We start from the raw sequence: 22,576 nt of genomic DNA, 5'->3' as shown, positions 1-22,576 counted from the left end.
TCTCTATGGCCGCCAAGCGGCACTGTGGGAATATCTGCTGCTCCAGGCTCTGCAGACCTGGGTTCTAGCTGCCAGTCCCTTATACAGGGGACACTTCTTCCTAACCTGTTCATGATTCGCTTATTCCCCAAAGCATGACAATGTATATCCCTTATCCAATGTAAGATGGTTCCATCTAAGGTGACAGTGGATGCTCTCGTTCTCCATATAAATATCCAGCCCTTTTTTTTTTAAATCATACTTAGCTCTTGGCCTCAGAGATGTCTTGTGACAGTGAGTTCCACAAACTGATTATGCAGTGAGTGGAAGAAGTGTGTGGAGATGACCTATTGCTCCAAGTACTGTTCCTTTAAGGATGCCAAGTAAGATGCTGATTGCACTGAATTTCAGCATTTTGAGTGAAGTCAGCAGTGAGTGCTTTCCATGATGAGAATGGTTTCCCTGGTATCAGGGTCACCCCTGACACCATCAGATCTGCCCTGCATATTGCTGATTAGGAGTGAACACAGTCTTCACGGCTGTAATTCATTTGGAAAGAAGCAAATGCTTTCCAGCGTTCTTTAGAACCATGGTTTGTCTTTGAAGAGAGGGATCTCCTGTGCTCAGGTCAACCGAGGTCACTGCAAAGGTGATCCGAGCGAGGGGTGGTTTCATAAGCACCTCTTTGGCTTGTGTCTCCAGTTCCTAATTCCAAGAGTCAAATCCAGGAATGTGAGATTTGGTAATAAAAGCCGGAGGATTTGCAGCTGGAACAAACCCGCGCATGTAAAGGCTTGTCACAGGAGCATGGGGATAGAAACCCAAGACTTATTCCGGCTTCAGCTTATACAAGGACTTTAAATCCAGTCTCATCTGCAAGTCAGTGCTGTATGCAGCCCTCTGTTTAGAGGTGACAAAGAAAAATCCACCCCACGAGTATTGCCAGCATCATGTAACGACACTGCACTATTGATGTTACAACAGTCAGCAGTTTCCTAAACCTTTTGCAGTCAGATGGGCAACATGTGCTCAATGGGACCGAGCAGAAAACAGGTGTATTAGATCTGGGTTAAAACAAAGCCCAAAATCAAGGGGGAAAGACTGGGGATGTTATACGCCAAAGCAGCCCATGAGCAAATATGTTGTTGCTCAGATGTCCTTCTTAAAATCAAAGTCTGAAGACCCACAAATGACATTGATTACTGTGTCTGTAGGAGGATGTCACAGAAGACAACATGCTGAGCATGATTGGCAGGTGCTGCTTGCTACAGGGTCATTATAGACAGGCGGCTTCACGGCTAGACTTTCAGCCTCGCCTCCTCCAAGACAAAGATATACATATCTTTGGGGGGGAGGGATAGCTCAGTGGTTTGAGCATTGGCCTGCTAAACACAGGGTTGTGAGTTCAATCCTTGAGGGGGCCATTTAGGGAACTGGGGCAAAAATTGGGGATTGGTCCTGCTTTGAGCAGGGGGTTGGACTAGATGACCTCCTGAGGTCCCTTCCAACCCTGATATTCTATGATATCTGAGGGCACACAGCTACTGCAAGTCATAGAGAATATCGGCTGTCCTCTGAAAAGGCAGAGCTGGAGAAAATTATGCCTACCTTTAAGCATAAACCCACAGTGATCTTCAGGTACTAGGCTCCCAGCTGCCTCCTGTTCAGGGGATTTTTATAGCCAATGTAGCTAACTTACAAGACCACACACCATTTGAGCTCACAGCACTAAAGCAGAAAGTGACCTTTTCCTCCCTGAGAATAAGGTGCCCATAAGTCTCAAAGCACCCTTAGATCTGCACAGAGGGAATGGGCTGGGAGCCCAGCTGATAGGTAGCAGATAAGGAGAATGGATTCAGAGACAGGCATGTTCCCCAGCCCTGGTCTCCTGAAAGGAGGAACTCAGGTTTAAAGAGGGAGGGGAGCAATGTCTGCAAGTCTTTCTGGTTCCCTCCATGGTAAGAAACACACAGGGAAAGAAATCGGTTTCTGGAAGCAGTAGCCCCTCTGGATACAGGAACCCAGTAGTAGCAGAGAGCTCAGAGATGGAGGATGTTTCCGATGAAGAGATACTGGCTGAGTGAGTAGTTGGGGAAGGGAAGAAGATACCAGTTTTCTGAGGCAAAGTGGATACCACGTATTCTACATTTGCTTGTCTTCAGGACAAGTGACCAAAACCACCCTGTAACTCTGACATCCTCATTCCCTCCATAACACCCCCTCTCCACTTGCAAACTCCCCATACACTAGAACACAATTTACATCAAAGAATGACTTCTAAATACTAGGCATATCCAATGTAGATGTCTGCAAAAGTTTCCAGCTAAAACTATGACCCACAAAAACTCCACTGCACCATCTGCTAGGCTGGGCTGGGGATATTCCATTGCCAGAGGCAGGAAGCTCTCATCTTCACTGTGTTTATTCCCTCTTCTTATTAAACAATAACCTTTGTTTATTACCCCTCTTCTCCACCCTCTCTCAGGTATCCGAGAAGGGGGACAGGGTTGAATCCTTTATACTTGCTCTATGCTGTCTGGGAAAGCCCCTTGTTAAGGGGTCATTCTTAGGGGGGCCCTTTCTGTTCCGTGCAAACCTTGTAGCTCTGAGAGAATGACTTAAAGGGGACTATCCCTCCACAGAACAGCTCCAGTGTGGGTTGCATCTGCTAGTGTGTCTCAACTCCGAACAGGAGGAACCTCCCTCTAGGACTGAGAGGTGGAGCGTAACCTCTGTGGCCCCTGCAATTCTTGGCTTCTCTGAGACCACCAGCAAAATGACAACTGTGGGGAGGGGGCCCTCTGTCCACAGGGAACTATACTGAGACCTGCCCATCTCAGCTCAGGAGAGCACCAGAAACCTTATCAAGAAAAGAGCAAGTAAGAATATAGTAAATGAAAGCAGCAATTCTCTTTCCCAGGCAAGGCACCTGCACTCTTAAGATCTGCAGTGCCCTGTGGTGGACGGGCTTGTTTGAACATGTTATCTCCTGCTGCCACATCTCATAGCATGGGGTGAGGGTTAGAAGCTGATTGGTTGTTACAGGTGATGGGGTTCTTGCTAAGGGCAGAGAGTAAATTAACCTTTCTTTATAGACAACGTTATCAGTAAAGGTGAGGGAATTCAAATGCCAGATGGTTACAAAACCTTTCCGGGGCTAGGCCTGGTGCGCTAGCAAGAAGGGGTTGGGTTTGGGTTGGCTATACTCGTGCCCTTCCTGGCATTCCCAGCAGATAAGGACTGAATGGGCATGGAGTCTGAAACACCACCTAGCCTTTGGAGGTGGGGGCCCTCCTGGCTGGGGGAGGTAACACAGAGGGTTTGTGAGTGCAGTGTGGCTAAGGAGAGGTTGCTGTCTGTTGTGTGGGTCAGAAGATGCCTTCAGTACACAGAGCTCTCAGTCTGACCCAGCACTAACCTCGCAGTGCAAGCCAAAGCCCAGTATGCCTGGCTCTCTCCCGCTAGCTGCCAGAATGCATGGGCATTGCTGACAAGGTGAAGCTGGGCTTGTGGGGGAGGACTGTGTTGATGGGCATCAATCTACCAGGCCCTCCTGCTGGTTGATTTTCAGAACGGTGTCTGGCTGGTGCCTGAGTGCAGCTATGGGAGGGTCTTAACCAGAAATGGGGAGAGGGTGAATTATGGACTGATGTGGGGCAGGGACCTTTAGGGTGCATTCCGTACTCGGGTGGTCATTCCCTCTCTATGAGATGTGGGGGCATTTCAGCCTGGTTGATCCTTGAGACTGAATCTTTCTGATTTGTTTCCAGTGCCACTGTAACATAAACTCGTATTTGTCCATTGAACAAAAGCATTTTACTAGGGAGATGATGGGCTATGTATTTCTGGAGACCTAGACTGTGGTGTTCTTCAAGTTTAAGAAGTTTCCTTCTAAGTGTGCTGTTGGCTCATGACTCTGAAACCTTTGTGCCGACTCTCATCTCTTCAGTATTTGCTCAAATTGCATGACTAACAACAATAGACTCTGTGGCTTCCGCTTGAAATTACTCATAGCTCGTAACTGAAGAACATAAAGAAAGTAAAGACTCCCAGTCATGTCCAGTCACAGACACTTCTGCCTCAGCAAATTCAATCACTCAAAATATTCTTCTGTCTTTGAATGTTGGGGTGATCTCAGAGTAAGTGTGGTAGAATTTGGAAGCGATCACTGGTTTTGGAATGTAAACCCTTCTAGAACCTTTCATGGTCTTTCCTCCATTTAGTAAAGAGAGAGAGAGAGGCGTTTTTTGCCTTTGAAAAAGCATGTAGAATAAAGAGCTAGAATATTGGAAAAAACTCTTCAGAGTGTGTTAAAAGCTCTAGAGGATTCATGGTGCCAGAAACTTCTCTGGGCCCTTTTCCTCTCTCTTAAAATGTAGGTAAAGTCACCCATTTTGCAGTGAATTTTTTGTGGTTGTTTCTTGCACAACTATGATGGCTTTCACTGTCCGGAGAGGGTCAAGTAGATCCCCATCTCAAACACACTATAAATCATCACTGACGACAAAGATCAGGATTCCGCCTTCCACCACTTTCCAGCCATCGGTAGCCTCAGGATGAGACACAAGAAGATTGTATTTGTAGCCACTTTAGTGGGGCAACCAACACGTTCCCTTCCTCATCGTGAAATCAGCATTGTGTAAACTGTCTACAGCCCAGAAATTTAGACAAGCTGTGACTTTATCTGGCAACAGCAATCAATGTCTTCTTTTTAAATTCTGTATATACTTGCATGTAAACCTAGGGGTGCATACCAATGTTTCCAGGCAATCGTTTTCGTTTTGGATGACATGCAAGTAAAGGGGAAGAGAAAGGAAGCTAGATCAAGTTTGGAAGCAGGTCCTCTCACTGCTCCCAAGCTCTGAGTTTAAAGAAGAGTCCTCCCACCAAGTGATAAGGTCACCTCTCATCAGATGCACACAACCCCTGAGATGGAGAATACAGAGAGAGGGACAGGAGATGGCTTATATGTGAGTCACGCATTTTTTGTTTGTGTACAGACATTTCCCTTCGAGGTGAGTCAGCTCATTTGGATTTTAGCCTGGTTGTTCTAACGTAAAATTAAAATATTGTTTTTACGTGGATGCTGCAACTCTCTAGCAGAGTGCATAGTTACCAGGGGTGCAGAGGAATGTAGAACTGCAATTGCTGAAGAAGACAGATGGTTGGGAGGACTCCGTGATATTATCCAGCATGTCACCATTTGTGGCCAACATACAGTACCATCTTACAGGGAGTACAAAAAGAGTCTCTACTGAAACCTGGAGGTTCTTACCATTTACTATACTATACCTGCCTCCCCCACATGGTCAACCCTACAATAGCTCAACATCTTAACAAGCCAGGGAAGGGGTTACTAGAGACTGATGAGCAACACACATTGCCAAGAGCCAAGTTAGTTTCACTTGCCTCTTCAGTACATCCAGCTGCCGTAGCATACCGAGAGCAAGGAACATTAACCTGTTGCACTATCCTGGTACTGCCATGCCAGACTCATTTAATCAACCCCATACCATAGTCAGATTCTTTGCCCTCCTTGCGCCAGTTCCCAAGAGCTGATATAGTGAGAGGCCTGGCAGAGCTTTCATTTTCAGACCGGCCCCATGTCAGACTACCATAATTTGGGGAAGCTGTTTACACTGAGCATCAGTGGGCTTTGGAAGGCTCTCACAGATCTGGCAATTAATGCTGAGATAAAAGATGTAGTCTGGAGTGATGGCAGAAAGAGGCTGAGTCAATACTGGTTTCAGAGTAGCAGCCGTGTTAGTCTGTATTCGCAAAAAGAACAGGAGGACTTGTGGCACCTTAGAGACTAACCAATTTATTGGAGGATAAGCTTTAGCAATAGCACTGGCGAACCAGAGGAGTCCCCAGGTATAACAGAATTTGTTTTTATTGAGCCTGTCGTAGGGTGATCATCCTGTTCTATAACCAAAGAGTACCTTCCAAAAGGACACTTCCTGCTGGTGCCGATACACTTGCCACTGGCTTACGCTGCTCAGTGGGGCAGTTGATTGTAAATATTAAAAACAAATTCTTTGTGTCTCTTTGATGCTCTCAAAGAGGTAAAACAATCTTGTTTCTTTCTGAGAGCCACTTGGCTGCAGATAAAGATTGTTACAGCTTGTGGGAGTGCCAGTGACAGACAATCGGCCTCTTAGCAGACACTGTACCTGAGGATTTGGATATTTGAAAGAAGTCACCATTAAACTGCCCTACTTCATCAGAGGCCAGCTGTAATTTAGCAGCTGTGCACTCTCCTGAACTGAGTATGCTCTGTGCAACACTCCATGTGTGCTATGGAGACACTGAGGCTGTTTAATCCTTACCTGTGACAGGATTAATGGTGAAGAACCCTTGAGGATTTCCATTTATGATTTGGAAAGTCAGCTTCCCTGCAGAGCTGCTGTCTGGGTCCCTGGCATCAAGCTGAAGGACAGAGGTATTCATGGGGGAGTTCTCCATGACAGAGGCATAAAAGACTGGTCTCGACATCTGGGGCGGGTTGTCATTGATGTCGGTGACTTCAATATAAACTTCGGTCACAGAGGACAGAGGAACTGAACCTCTGTCAACAGCTAACACTGTCAGCCAATAGTGAGAGGTAGATTCTCGGTCCAGTGGTCCCACAGTCTGAATTGTACCTAGGAGAATTACCAAAAGCTCTTTCAATGGATTCCAAGAACTCCAATAAACTTGCACAACAATCCCCTTAAAAACTCTGGGCTGGAATTTGTGTGTGGTCCACTAGCAGTTCTGTGTTACCATGCAGGAGATCTGAGTCTCAGCACTGGATCTGGTGCATGAGGTCAGGCTTATCTCGGAGATGAAGCTTGCATACCTTGGGGTTCTAGGGTGGTGGAGGGGGAGAAAAAGGGTTGAAATGCTGCAGCAGTAGACCCTGATGACTGAAGTGAGTCATGATTTAATACTCTATCAGTCCAGGTGAACAAGGTGCACGCAAACCTCACTCTGCTGTGGGGCCTATGGCTGGCCCAGGCAGCCCTGGATGTGGGCAATGAAAACCAGGACGGGGGCAGGGAAAGTGTGTCTGGGACATATACCAATCCCAAGTATCCCTGAGCAGCTGCAGGTAGTGGGGCTGTTATGGGACTTTGGCTGCTCTTGCAAGGTATCTTCCCCTTGCAGAGCCCCTTAGGGAGGCAGGAGGTCCACACATTGGTGAATTCCCATTGGGAGCAGCTGCCACTGCTAGCGCATGGGGTTGCACGTTGCACTTCCCTGCACAAGCAAGGGTGATTTGAGCTTACGGACTTTGCAAACAGAATACAGAAAGGTTCCGGTGGGTCAAAATTCAGACCAACCACAGGATGTCATTTAAGCCAACCTTCACGGTGCCCCTTGACATACCCTTACACTGGCCTGTCATTACCTGTGTCCTCTTCAATGCGGAAGACAGCCAGGCCAGTGCCCTCTCGGATGAAATATTGGAGTTCTCCATCCTGCCCCTTATCTCCATCCTGAGCTGTTACCATCATCACCGATGTACCCTCGGGACTGTTCTCCTGCACCCCACCGCTGAACACAAAGAAGGCAAAGCGAGGAGGGTGTAGGTTCTCGTTGATGTCAAGGACATCAACCGCCACGTGGCAGAATGAAGAGCGAGAGATGGGCCTCCCGCCATCGCTGACTTGTATGGTCAGATTGTAAAAGTTCCTCATCTCATAGTCCAGCTCTTTCTCCAGCCAGAGAGCCCCCGTCAGCCTCTCCATGTGGAATGTCCTCTCCTCATTGTTGATAAGGCTGTATTTTAGCTCTCCCCCAGAGCCAGCATCAGGATCAAAGGCTTCCAGGAAGAGCAGAATGGTCCCCAGGGGCAGGTCCTCAGGGACCTTCACATGGTTCAGGGCTGGGATGCAGTGTGGGGAGTTGTCATTTACATCTTCCAAAGTCACAACCAGATCAGCGACTGAAAACAGCTGGTGGCCCATTCTAGGCTGGTCCCTGGCTTCTATTTTTAGCACGTAGCGAGGCCACAGTTCTCTGTCCAGGGGGCCAGTCACTGTCACCTCCCCGGTGACACTGTTAATGACGAATTTATCAGTGGGGGTGAGAAGGGAATATTTTACCTTCCCATTGTCATCCATATCAGCATCTTCTGCTTTCACCTGTGCTATAACTGTCCCTGTTGTTACATCTTCTGGTATCACCACCCCATATGTACCTGGTGGGAATTTAGGAGCATTGTCGTTGGCATCCAGCACATTCACCGCCAAGAGTTTCCATGATGACCTCTGAGGAGTGCCAAGGTCATACACAGTAATGTTAAGGATGTAGAAACTGGTTCGTTCATGGTCTAAAGGTGAGAGAACTTGGAGGAGACCCATCTCCATGTCAATTGTAAAACAACTGTCCTCATTTCCATCAGTGATCACATAGACCAGTTTGCCGTTAAAGCCAGTGTCAGGGTCAACAGCTGCAAGGTCAACAATGGTTGAGTTGACTAGGGCAGTCTCTATGATATCGATAGACCTTGGAAAGTTGTCATCAAACTGAGGTGAATGATGATTCACATGATACTGGTTCACAGAGGTTTCCTCCTCCAAGCCTTGGTCCTTAGACAGAGACTTGATGGAGTGGATTATATTCTCCGTCAGCTGCTGCAACACCCCCGTCTCCTCACACTGCATGTGGACTGGGAAGCCAGGGCTGACCACAGTGATGTTAACAGATGTAGGTGAAGCATAGTTCTCTCCATCTGTTGCAGTTATTTTCAGCGAGTAGAGGGGTGACTGCCCAGCAGGAAGATCTCTGAGAGAGGTTCTAAGGGAAATGACTCCAGAGACAGGATTCAGGTCAAAATGCTGAAGCTCATTGCCAGACGTGATTTGGTATCTTACGTGCTGCAGTTCATCTACATCAATGGCAGATACTGTGACCACGGGGTGCCCAATAGATAAGTCCCATGGGATGCTTCCATTGCAGTTTGCTTTCTCGAATACTGGGGCATTGTCATTCAGGTTGCTCAGAATGAGGGAAACGTAAACCTCGGTCTCGTGGCGGAAGGGGGATCCCCAGTCTGATGCCCACACACGCAGATGGTACCATCTCTGCATCAGTTCATAGTCCATTGGCTTGGAGGTGGAGATGATGCCTGAGTATGGGTCAATGACAAATGGAACTTCTTTCTCGTTGGCTATGGTGTAGGTGACAAAGCCGTTCTCCCCATGGTCATGGTCTGTAGCCATCACTGTTAAAACACTGGTGCCAGGCAGGACGTTTTCATCAAAGGTGCCATGATAGGAAGACTGAGTAAAAGTTGGAGCATGGTTGTTGCAATCAATGATATCAATGGCAACAGTGGTGTAGGCCTGGCTGTTGGCCGTTGTAACTTCAAGTTCAAAGTGAGACTGGTCTTGGAAGTCCATCGTTCTGACTGTAGTTATGAGCCCAGTTTGAGGGTTGATTTTAAACCCTGTGCTGTCCAGAGTGGGTCTCAAAATATACTTCAGATTTGGAAAGACTGGGGTGATTTTAGCCATAGCAACTTGGCTCCCAGGTGGGGAAAATTCACTGAGCTGGACTCTGTACACTTCCTGCTGAAATCTGGCAGAGACATACTTGGAAGGAGGTATGTGGATAATTCTAATCTGTGAGCACAGAGGTGGTTTGCTCTTGTCCTTGGCCTGCAGACTTAGATTGAAACCAGACGGATTAGCCAACCAATTGATCTCTTTGGTTGACACAATCATGAACTCATTGCTCCCAACAAAGGATTTCATGGCTTTGAAATGCCTTCCTGGATCTCCGGCTACAATATCAACTGAATCGATCCCGGGTTCTGAACCACTAGCTTCCACAAACAATGTAGCGTAGAGGAGGTCCTCAGCTGAGTCAGCTGGTGTCACCGTCACTGAGGCAATAGCTGGGGGCTTCCTGGCAGATGGCTCCACTTGGACCACCAGATTAGCTAGGTTTCCGAATCCATTGCGCTCGGAGATTTTTCGCATTCGGTCCACAGCCAGGACCTGCAGCTGGTGTTTCCCTCGGTATGTACCATTCAGCCTCCTGGCCGTCATCACTACTCCGCTGGTGGGGTGCACCATGAACAAGTGTGAGCGGGTGTGGAGGGCGTAATAGAACTCTGCATTCTGACCCAGGTCAGCATCCGTGGCACTGACCACGCTGATGGCAGTTTTCGGAGGTGTGTCTTCTCTGATGGTGACTTTGTACGAGGGGGGTGAAAAGAGAGGTTTCAAGTCATTCCTGTCCAGAATGTGGATCAGCACTTTGGCCCACGCTTCATAGGCAAAGGCTTTCTCTGTGGCTTGAATTATCAACATGTAATTGTCTTTGACCTCCCTGTTTAAAAGCGCCGTGTTCCCGCTCCTCATTCTGATCCTCAAGAAGCAGAAATCCCCAACCGTGTGCTCCTCGGTTTTAAAGAGACCGTCGCTGTCCCCAGAAGCTATTGTGTACCTGATGGCCCACTCTGGGTCTGTCACGTAAATGCCCATTTTGACATAGCTCTCTATATAGGTCTTGGGGGCAGAATTCTCATAGATTGTGGCGTTATAAAAGGGATGGGTAAAATGTAAGGGGGAGGAGTTGCCTTTCTCAGAGCTCCCCAAGCAGGCCAGACAATGCATCAGAAAACAAGCAGAGCTCAGGACACGCTTCTTTGTAGCAAATTCCATGGTGTGTGAGGCGGGGTGTCTCCTTGGGCCCTGAAGTGAGGCAAAGAACAAACAATTAGTGTGTTAGCTAACATGGATGGGGGCAGTTATATTAAATCTCGCATGTTGCAGCATGAGAGAAGATGCAACAAAAACTAAGGATGTGATTGAACTATGCATTATGCTCACATCCAGCAGGACCTGATTTAAAGAACCATGATCACTCTCTAGGAAATGTCACAAAATAGGAACACAGGAATTACCAGACTGGATCAGAACCATGGTCTATCTAGTCCAGTGTCCTGTCTCTGACAGTGGCCAGCACCAGGTGCCTCAGGGAAACCCCTCCGCTGGGAGATGTGGGACAATCTGCCCTAATCTCATCCTAATCCCTAATAGCTAGAGATTGCATTAAACCTTGGTGCATGAGGTTTTCTGTCCCTTCCAAAACTCTCTTTTTCAGCAGTAGCTATTATAACTCAGGGTCACCTTTTTCTTCCTATAAACGTTCAGTCCTTCTTTGAACCCTGCTGAGGCAATGTCCCGTATTTTACTGAACCCTTGCTGAGCTGTTGTGTGCTTCCTCTTGCTGAATACCAAGACACGAGTGTTTCTGCAGTGGCTACAATCCTAGTGCCCCTGCTGCCAGGTTCCTCCACTGGCATTGCACCCAGGTCTGTGGAGCAATAACGCTATCATCATGAATGTAACTCTCACAAAGACGTGACTGTGACGTCACTGAAGGAATGGGGCGGCAGATGTGTCGTTAATATGGAGAAATGTTATTAGTGAGGGTGACAATGGTTTATAAATGGCCAGGGTATTTTTTATGAAGCTAGATGAATGCTTGTCTCTTTGCATTAAGGGATGAAACTGGGGATATTCACTGATAATTCAAGCTATTTATAGGCGCCTCTATTTCCCTTGGATATCCCAGGAGATCACAATCTGGGACTGTTCCTTCCTCTTTTAAATTCAAATTGCATATCAAGTACCAATACCTGCCAGTTGTTCGGCACCTTACTAATTTAAACAAGAAGGACTTGTTTTTCCAGATGCTTTTTCAAGATTCATCTCTTTAAAAGATGGGACTGGTTCAATTTCCTAGTTAAACCAAACATTCGGAACAAATGATCTGAACCCAAGTTTGTGCGCATGTGTGTCAGCTTCTCTTGCTGAGATGGCCAATAAAGAGCTAGACACTATCATTCACACCCAGCCTTCATGAATAAGTAAAAGCCTGTCATCCAGCAGTCTGACTGACTGGAACAAGACAACTGAAGTTTAGCTTTTGCATATAGATTCATAGATATTTAGGTCAGAAGGGACCATTATCATCATCTAGTTTGACCTCCTGCACAACGCAGGCCACAGAATCTCACCCACCCACTCCTGCAAAAAACCTCTCACCTATGTCTGTGCTACTGAAGTTCTCAAATTGTGGTTTAAAGACTTCAAGGAGCAGAGAATCCTCCAGCAAGTGACCCGTGCCCCATGCTATAGAGGAAGGCGAAAAACCTCCAGGGCCTCTTCCAATTTGCCCTGGAGGAAAATTCCTTCCCGACCCCAAATATGGCGATCAGCTAAACCCTGAGCATATGGGCAAGATTCATCAGCCAGATACTACAGAAAATTCTTTCCTGGGTAACTCAGATATGTGGCTTGGGTCACAGGAAAGTGCAAATATCAGAATGAGAAGCAAAAGCCAATGTCATGTGGATTTGGTACAGAGCTGGCAAAGTCTTTACTGCTATAAAACTCGACACTCACTGAGTCCTGAGCAAACGATGCAACACACATGTGCTTAAAAAACCCTCGTAGGACAAGGCCAATCTATCAAGAGAGACATGCAGTTTCTTCTAAGCCTGAGAGCTGTGGTAGAAGAGCTGCTTGTTACTTAAGAGAGCGCAAGAGTCTGGCAGCGTGTAGGGACTTGTCTGAAGCTGCTCCTTTACAACATTGTCATGGCGGAAGCTAGAAGGAGGACATGTGGGTGTGTTTGAGTGTGTGTGTGTCCTATAGGTCTGCAAAGCAGGAAGAGTTTCTTGTCTCATACAATCCATGTGAGGAGAGTAAGCCAGCATTTTTTAAAAAGAGTGAAAGAGACAGACATCACTTAAGAAGGCAGGATTTTCCAAATGGCATCAGACCATTAACCTTCATTTCTGGTATCTTTTCTCTAGCAGGGCCAATGCCGAATGCTTTAGCATATGGCAGAACATTCCTCCTGACTCCCGCCGTTATTAACCTATGCCCTAAAGCATTCAATTTAATTACCCTTATCTCAGCGCGCACAACTACTGATATTATGTTTACATACATAACTGTAGCCGAATTCTAACCCCACGTGTGTGTTTCTGCAATTCCCATTAAAGTCAATAGGAGCTGTGTTTGCAAACGTAGAAGCAGAATTTTGCACTTAGCCATTACTAGAACGTTCCCTTCCCTTCTTGCTCTCCTGAAATAGCAATTAAATTCCTACAGATTTTTTTCCCCCTTTTCATTTTGTGAGTGGACAATAATCCTGGTTTTCAAACTCTCCCACCTGTGGGCCCAAGGGAAGCACAGTCACTGAAGCCAGAGGGTCTCTAACATTTTCATTCTACTGACCACTTCCTAAGAGAGCTGCTCATGGACTCACCTGCCTTTCCAACACCTCTCGCTCCCACTGCTTTATCCTCCTGAAAATTCCTTTCTGCAGATTACAAGGAAGGCATCCATGGACCACACTGTGAGAACTACCAAGCTAAGATTCATTTGGGACAAAGCCCTATAGAATTTAATAGAAAACAGTAATCTTTCTGGGTTTTTTTTTTATCCATTCTATAGAATGTAATGGAGAATCTATCTCTTCTATTGGATGATGTAAGACATCTATAGAAAAGAGAACATCCTGTGTCAAATTCAATAGGTTTGCAGAATAATTTCTATAACCCCTACTAAATATCTATGGCACCCATTGGTGTCTTCCTTATTAAATTTGATTGGACTTCTCCAAAAGGGGAAGCTCTGAAGCTGAGCATGCAGGAAAATCATAGCGCAAATAACACTGCTGTGCTCTTATATCCCTAACCTAGTCACACCGTCACGTTGTCTTTTAGTTTATCTTTGGGCAGGAGTAACGAGACACATAGAATTTAAAGAGCGGATGGTGTCAATGTTATTAAAAAAACAGCCTCTTCCAGTGAAGTGTTATGAGGCCATCCTTTCGCTTTCACCAGAACTCTTACTTTCCAGTGCAAGGAGATGACTCAATGGAATTTCCATTTATTCTGTTCTCCCTTCAGGTGGGGCAGAGTACCTTGGCTTCCTCAGTGCTGGGTAGGCTTTAGGTTTAAGCTTTAGCCACATTGGTAGGTTCAGACAGATGGTTTCTGGAGCTTCCAAGGGTGAGGTCAGCCTTTACTTAGGTAAGGTGATGGAAGGGAAAGGAACCAGGGACATCCTGGGAGGGCTCTGTTTCTCTGACAAAGCTTTCATATAATTCGGGCAGTAAAGATCTCCCCAGAGCGTATGAGGTGGAACTAGCTGGGGATCTTTTTTTCGGTAGGTGGGAATAGGAAAAGAAGATGAGGAAAAAAAAACAGGTGACAGATGTGTAGACATGTTGGTTAATGCATTACTGGATGGTGCTCGGCTACTGCAGAGCGGAGCATGGAATAGAATACACTAGTGTAAGCAGTGTCAGGATGAGCTCCACCCTGACATCTGGTGGTGAGGTGTGGCAAGTTGTGGAAAAGAACTTCAGGGGCCGATCTCATTTGCATAGGCACACCCACCACGCCTAGAATGAGACCATAGCTGCCCAAATGGTCACTTTGGCTGCTGTGGGATCCCCAGTGTCTCTGTTATTGGGGCAGGAAGAATAAATTGTTATTACCCTGATTATGGGAACTGTGCTTGGAACTGTACGTGGCCTTTTGTTATGATGGAGGGATTCACCATCAACTAAGTAGCACTCGCTAGGCAAGGGTCATGGGTTCCAAAACTGTGTGAATGGAGAGAGGCTGGGGACAAGTAGTAGTACTTGGTGGCATGGGCCCCTTGGTGAGGGCCTTACATGCTGATTGCACTTCCTCCTCTCTCCACTGTGGAATATCAGAGCTAATTTTGATTTCATTAGAAGTCTAGTTATAGGCTGCTGAGCTCACTTTGGGCTGACAGTGCACCAGCACTGGGGCTCCCTTACTATAAGCTGAATTCACCTAAGAGCTGAAATCACTGAGTGTTGTGTTAAGTAGTGGGGGAGCCTGAAGATATATTGTGGAGCAGTTTGCGGGACGGCTGGTGAAGCAGTTCGACGCGGAGCAGTGTGTGGATGGCAGGAGCTGCTTGTGGGCCGTGGAGCTGAGTTCGTGGGGCAGCTGAGCGAAGGAGTTCGTGGGGCGGCTGGCGGAGCGGAGCGCAGCTGAGCGAAGGAGTTTGTGGGGCGGCTGGCGGAGCGGAGCGCAGCTGAGCGAAGGAGTTCGTGGGGCGGCTGGCGGAGCGGAGCGCAGCTGAGCGAAGGAGTTCGTGGGGCGGCTGGCGGAGCGCCGCTATGGAGCTATGGGGCGGTCAGCTTCAGATCACGTAAGGTGCCTCTTACCCCCGTCCCATTTCCACCCAGGTTGGGAGGTAAAGCTCCGCCGATAAACTTTCGAACTCTGGGGCTGCCCTGACCAGGGACAGAGACTTTTGGGGCATTGGACTTTTGGGACTTTGGGTGATTTGGGGTTGCTGGACTCAAGAACCAAAGGGAAAAGGGCATGCCCCAATTTGCCTGGGGTGGGGTTGTTTTTGCTCATGGGTTGTGTTATGAATCCTGTTGGTGGTGTTTCCCCAACATAATGCCACATTGTTTCTCTCTGTTATTAAAAGACTTTTGCTACACTCAGACTATGTGCTTGCGAGAGGGGAAGTATTGCCTCTTGGAGGCGCCCAGCGGGGGTGGTATATATTTTTCCCAGGTCACTGGGTGGGGGCTCGAGCCGGTTTGCATTGTGTTATTGGAATGGAACCCCTAGATATTGAACCCGGCCCTTGTTGCTGCCAACTCTGATGGGCAGAAGGGTTACACTAGAATAGAATAGAATAGAATAGAATATGGTGCTCCTTAAGATAGGGTGTGCTGCAAGTCCGTCCAAGTTCACTTCCTCCTTCTTAAGAGAAAGGTTCTGATGTGAAGAGACTGTGTGTTCTAGGGGTCCGTCCACTGGTGCCAAACTTCAAGCATAGGAAGCAGCAGATTTTTTAAACAAATCTGAACACAAAAAAACCTTAACTATCTCGGAATCTGGCTCTAAAATCCTTAAGATGCCTCCACTCAGATCTCTAGCTTCAGCTCTTTCCTAGGAGCTGTAGTCACTGTGTTTGTCCCGCGGCTACTAAACTCCCTAGTGTAGGTTCACCCTTTTATAGGAACCTTTCCCAGCATGTGTAACGCCGACAGATCCCGGTCATGAGCGGGCAGGATTGAACCAGCAACCTTGGGAGCTTAGTGCCTGAGCCTCTAATGAGCTCAAAGCCAACTGCCTAGTAGCTAAGGCTGTAGAGAAGACTCATTTTATCTCTCTCTCTCTCTAAGTGGTCTCGGTGTCACTAGATGGGACAGACCACCACACCCAGAAGGTGTGTGGGTTACACATGTTCTTCTGGTAGTTGGAAACAAGCAGCGGCAGCCCTAAGGTGGCCATTTTGCATCTGATTTCTCTAGGCTGCATTTCCTTCCCTTCCATATTTAACGTCTGTTATGGTTTTCCCTGCTTCCCTTTCTTTCTCATTCCTGAAGAAGTGGCAGGTCTTCACAGGCCGTTGGTAACAGGAAACAGAGCATTTGGCTTCTTTGTTGCTGCTTTAAATCAAGCCCAGGCTGGTAATGACCAAAAGTTACCATTAGCTATTAGCTGTTTGGTATCTTATGTGCAGTGAATCTGGTAGCTCCCCAGTCGCCAGGTCCCAGCGGAACATTTGAAGAACCACCACCACTGTTGGCAACCTAGTGTCAGCAGAGGTCAGTGTGTTCACAGCTGGGATCACCCTCACTCCCACAGGGCAGGTTTCTACAGATCAGCGTTAGACACATGCGACGGGCAGCAAAAGGATTGCTTCCACAACACGGCTGCTGCTCCTGCATGACTTCTGTCCCTGGAACTGTTAACCTGATATCTTTCACATGGACTAAGCTCACAAGAAAAAAGGTTCAGAGAGGAACCAGAACACCTGAGAAAGCAGTGACAAAGCTCAGCCAGAAAGCTGGGGAAAATGAATTGCCCACAGGAGCAAAACTGGTCCGTTATGGCCTATCCTAGGACTCAAGAGAAAACCCTTTAGGAAAAGGCCAATAGAATTTTACAGCAATGGAACCAATAAGGTTCTGCAGAACCGTAGTAGGTTTCTATGACTTTGAAACCTTACAGATGAGGCTGTGTATGTGAAGGGTGTAAAATAAACTGAATTTAATATCACAATAAACAGGAAATTGTGAGCAGGGTGTACTGCACTGGCCTGGTGAGGGAGTAGGGCATTAAGGGAGAAGAGACTTTAAGGTGAGGGGCAGTTCATTACTCTGAGGTTTCTGCTGCCTAGTTCAGGGATCCCTGAATCAAGATTTAGGTGTAGTGTGCTGCATAGGGTCTGGGTTTTGCCAATAGATTAATAGAGAATGAAATCCTTTCTGTGATTTGATTACCCTGTAGGATTCTATAGGAGTGACATTATTCTCTATTAAATGTTAATATTCAAAATAGACAAGCTTTTCAGCAGGTTATCTTCTATAGGAAGCAAGAAAAACAAATCCCTTCCATGTCTTTTGGAGCAGTGACTCAAGAAGAGACACAGGAACCCTGTGACCTGGGCTATACACCTTTCTCTGGCAAAAGTTGTCTATGGGGGTTAAATCACACGCCCTGTACCATGATTTGTAGCTCCAGACATTCAGAGGGCACTTCACGTTCAGTTTCAGGGAAGCTGTTTACTGCCCAGCAGACATAATTCACATCCTCTCTCCTTCACCTACTTCCCTTCTCAGGATCCATTTCACCTCCTGAGGCCTTTACCTTCTGGTACCGGGGCGCACATGGAAGGTGGGTGTATTTCTGCTCTCTGGCTGCAGAAGACCTGACAACGCTACAGTCTTCACTGCTGTGTTCTGCTTCCGCAATCTTCCCTGCACATACAGTTGAAGGGATTCTACAGTTCTATACATTGCTCCCTGTTAAAGTGCCAGTAGCCAAATGCTAGGAGATCATTCCTCGGTTATTCAAGCTTTGTTCATGAACACCAAAAGGGGATCAGAATTTCTGGAAGGGTTGAGTCTTATAGACTCAAATACCTAGTAAACCCTTCTGTTATGCTTTTAGTCAGGCTACATTTTAACTGAGGAACGCTCTTGGTGAATCTATATTAAAAGTGTGTCCAAGAAGTCTGGCAAATTGAAACAAAAAAACTGGCACGGTGATGAGGCTCAGAGGGGGAAATCCTTTTGATATGCGGAAACTAAATGATAACTAATAACTGCATGATAAAGTCCAGGCCCCATTACCCTGTGTGACTCACAGCTAGCATTTGACATAAAGAAAAGTTGTGAACTGCCTCTTGTGATTTCCCAGAATGATGTTAGCTTGTGATTCTGCAGTAGCAAGGGACGGCATAATGCAATGTACAGAGCTTGCATGCTTTTTGGGTGTGCCTCCGAAAAGTGGGGACAGCCTTGCAGAAAGGAGGCGGGGTGAGGGCCAGATACCTCCCTGAGTTCTATCCCCTCCAAGGGAAGCAGGAAAAAACACCCCAAGCAAGTTAACTCTGAACATAGCTGTTGAAGTGAATTCATCCCTTGGGGAACTCCAGGGATGCATTCTGTTCCTAGAAATGCAACCTGCACTCTGCTCCTAGAAATGTCCTTTTTCCATGAGACCTGGAGGAAAGACTGGATTTGGGATTCCCATTCTCAGTACCCCACCCCCTGTCACCCCTATTTCTTGCAAGAGATCTACCCACCCTTTGTCATATATTTCCTGCCCTACTCCTCCCCTTCATTTCCCAATCACCTATTTAAAACTTTGCACAAAGCCCAGCCAGAATAGTTCTCACAGGACGAACAGGTAAATACACGCCTACCTCTTTCCAAAGGTTGTTGGGGGGGGGAAAAGCCCTGTAGCTGCTCAAATTACAAATGACAGGGTCAGTTTTACTGTGGTTTTAAAGTACAAGGGTCACAAAGGAAGAAGGGAGGGAGCTAAGGGAGCAAATTATTTAGCAAGGTGGGAGCAAAGCCTGAGGGGGGAAGGACTCCAGGAATGCACCTTCTCCTGGCTCAGTGTGTACCTGAACAGGAGGGACACAGCATGAGAAATTCATTTAGGGCCAAACATTGCAAAATTAAATCAATCAGAAAATAATTAACGTTGTTCAGTATAGAAAATGTAGGATTAAAAAGTATATATTTTTAAAGAGGACATTTATCCATGTCGCTAATAGCACCTTGGATGAACACTGAACCCTCTTGAAAAAAATCTTATTTGCTTTTCACAGTTCATGCCGTTTGTTTACAATTTGCCATTTTCTCTGCTTGGTCCCTGTTAAAAAGGCAGGTCAGTTTTATCTTGTATGGAGATGGTTTCTAGTCAGTTTCACTGCTGTGTGCTCATGCACAAGCATAACCCTGCAATGTCTGAGTTACCAGGACGATAGAGCCATGTTATGGCTGCTCAATAAAAGGGTTCCACTGGACTTTAAAAAATAAAAACAATGTGAGGGAACCATTTCTATTCGGCTTAGGTGTCAGTGTTGCCAACTCGCACCACCTTATCGTGACTGTAGTCTCCTGACATTTGGGGCTTTTCTTAAAGCACCAGCTCCTGGATTCACGTGCTGACCTGAGAATCTCTGTTTTCATTTTGAAAAGAAAAGAAAGGTTCTAGCCCTCAGAGTTGTGAAGTAAAACTTGAAAATGCGAACCCTAAGCACTAAACCACCAGACGACAAATAAAAAGAACCCCCGTTTTATTATTTTTAAAAATCTCACGATTTTTAAGCCAATCTTGTGATGGGGGGGCTGGCTCATGATTTTTGAACATTTGGGGTTGGCAATGCTGTATGTGAAGTGAAAGCTTGTTTGGGGGCAGATTTGACTGGATAGTATCCCGTTAAAGAAATAGCATAGCGGATTTCACAACAACACAGCAATGCCGCTACCCTCTACAGCCTTTCAATGACAAGCAGTGTGTGTCACATAGCTTGGCCAGAGCACTGAAAATCATTTCCTGATTGCTAAGCAGCCAGGAACAGCATGGCTGGTCATTTAAAACCCGGTGCGTGGGCATTTTATGACCGAGGTATGCCCTGGTTTGGAATGACCCATTAAATAATTGTTCCAGCTAGGCTGAACATCCTGCAGGTGGATGAATGACTCCCCGCTAGGGAGGTATTTAATTTAAGCAACGGCCTTCTTATTCTCCAGAGGGCCTTCCTCAGTCCTATAAGAATTTGTTGGGGTGACAGCACACCCTTGGTTAGATACTCACATCCAGGTTGTGTCTAAAACTTGCTGATTCTTCCTGCATAAGAGCTCTAAGATATGGCCTTTCTGATCCATCCACACCGCTAAAACTCTCAGAATTCGTGTCTATCACTACTACATCCTCTAGCCTTAACAAATGCAATCTCACCCCACTCATGTCCATTCAGATTGCTGCTGCAAAAATAACTTTCTTAGCTGATCACTTTGACTATGTCACTCCGCTGTCTGCAACCTGCTAGTGGCTCCCCTTTCTCTGTTGCATCAAACATAAGCTACTTGTCTCCTTTATCTGTGAATAACCCATGCACCACTCAGGAGGCTTTCTAGTACCAGCATGCCATCAGCACCGGGACAGTTTGATCTAATGCTGTTTGTAAGAGCGCGTGGTCCTGAAGGAGTCCAGCTAAGGAAAGAGACCGATAAGACCACCAGCTACAGGGCACTGCCGTGGCAGTGAGTCCTGTATAAATGCCTGGAGTAGAGAGAAGATGATTGCCTGCAGAGATGTCACTGTTCTTATACCCACTCTGTGAGCTGGTCTGCTATACATAGGAGAAGGTCAGGAGGCTTGAGTTTGGAGTATCGCTGGGTGGGTCAGTGAACCTCAGCAACAACAGCCCAGGTGAATACTGGTAATGCTGCTTGGCACTGATCTGGTTCCATTCTCATGAGGCCTTCAGAGCACTTTATAAATGATATCTGATGAAATCTCACAACACCCCTTGGAGGAAGGTAAACATCACTGCCCCCATTTCACAGACAGGGAAATGGAAACATCAAGCAATTAAGTGACCTGGCCCCTCTCCAGCCTTTCCAGCTTCTTCCAGCCCAGGCAGCAAGACGGAATGACGCAAACTCCACAGAGCAACCAGCCTAGGTCTAGCCAGCCAGTCTTGACATCAATCATTTCATCACACAGGGCAAGGAGGGTGGGAGCCTCCCCATGCAGTAGAGACTCCGTGGCTGGGCTACTGAGCACTGGCCAGCATCCGCAGCTGCGCTGCTTGGTGTTACTCCCAGGAATGCCATCTGGTTTTGAGTGGGTGGTTAGCAGTGTGAATGCAACAATGCACTCTGAGTCTGTGCCACATAAGTCGGTGGGCAGGTGTGTTAGTCTAAACCCCTTCCCCCTTGCTCTCTCTCCCTCCTAGAGGCCTGATTTCCTTCATCTCCCAGCTCCTCCTCCTCACTGATCACAGTCTGCAATCTGCAGCTTTTGCAACCTATCCCCTGTTCTACTGGGTTCCAGAGGCAGTGATCCTTCCTTTTCCAGCAGTTAGATACCACGGTGTAGCCTGGGAGGTACCTGTGAGGTGCCACCTCGAATGGGTGATGCTGAGGATAGCAGCCATGAGAGCTTGAGACAGAGCCTGCCTGGAAAGCAAGTTCACAGAGGGAGGTGAGTAATAGCTTTATTCCGGCAGGGAGCAGGGTGGCTCTTTATGGCTCCCGTGGCACCGCACCTGGAGTACTGGGGTCAGTCATGGGCACTTCATTGCCCAAAAGGTAGAGAACTTGGAATGTGGTTTTGGAGACGGGCAATGTAAATGGCTAAGGAATATGGAGGGAGTCACTGTGGTTAGCGCAGCCAAATGATGACTGCCCCTAGACATGGGAACCTATTCATATGTGCAGCATGTAAATACCAAGCATGGGGAGGAGTTATTGAGTACAGTGCACACGGGTATACTTAGGAGACACAGGAAGAAATTCAGAAAGGCGACCGGTAGGCTGAATATTAGGGAACACTCCGTGGGAGTGAGAGAGGTTTGGCTGTGGAATAGCCTGTAACAGGACAGGATGGGAATCCCATGGCGCTGGGACGTTGATGGTACTCCTAGTTTTGGCAAAGGCTGGAAAAGTCTGATTTTCAGGATTCTCCATTTCTGACGTGCAGGACGAATTCGTCCACAACAGCCGCTCTGCTCTAGCAAATACTTCCTGCACTTCTCATCCCCCTCCCCAACACTTGCCCCTTCTGTGGTGTGAGGGAGGCTCTGGCGCACACCTGCCTTGAGTGCACCAGGTTGCAGCCCCTTTTCTGGCTCCTACCGAACCTTCTCCTCAGGTTCTGGTTCCACTTCTCCCCTGTACCTCCCGCTCCTTGCACACACCATCCGTGGCCCCACAAAGTCACGAGATCTTCTCGTCAACCTCCTCCAAGGTAGCCATCCACCACACCAGGAGAAGGAAGCTGAACGGGGAGGTGCTCTGCGAATGTGGGGCCCGCTTTTGATCCTCCCTTGGGTCATGTCTCTGGGCACGTTCCTTTGGGCCACATCCACTGGCTCCCTGGATGCCTTTGAGGAGCAGTGAGCACTGTCCGGGGTTCTCTGCTCGGTGTCCCGCTTTGGATCCTTGCTTTTGACCCTCTGACCTCACTCCCGTTCCTGTTTTATCATTTGTTGCCCCCAAACTCTTTTGATGCCTGCGTCCAGTGGCTCCTTCCCTTAAGCTGGACGAC

The 22,576-nt window shown here is 47.3% G+C and overlaps 1 protein-coding gene across 1 annotated transcript in view; it reads right to left on the bottom strand.

Annotated features, from left to right (window-relative positions):
• Positions 1–10,589, bottom strand: part of FAT2 (FAT atypical cadherin 2) — a gene marked incomplete at its 5' end in the record, with an annotated part of 68,595 nt that extends 58,006 nt beyond the window's left edge. Inside the window, 2 exons of the mRNA XM_084636750.1 lie at positions 6,309–6,623; positions 7,373–10,589. Of these exons, the coding sequence (XP_084492876.1) occupies positions 6,309–6,623; positions 7,373–10,589 (3,532 nt within the window). The remainder of the gene's footprint in view (positions 1–6,308; positions 6,624–7,372) is intronic.
• Between the last annotated feature and the right edge of the window lie 11,987 nt (positions 10,590–22,576).

This window comes from Lepidochelys olivacea, assembly GCF_965140295.1.
Source record: "Lepidochelys olivacea isolate rLepOli2 genome assembly, chromosome: 8".
Lineage (NCBI taxonomy): Eukaryota > Metazoa > Chordata > Testudines > Cheloniidae > Lepidochelys > Lepidochelys olivacea.
Note: the sequence above shows the minus strand (reverse complement) of the source record. Positions and strands in the feature narration are given on the sequence as shown.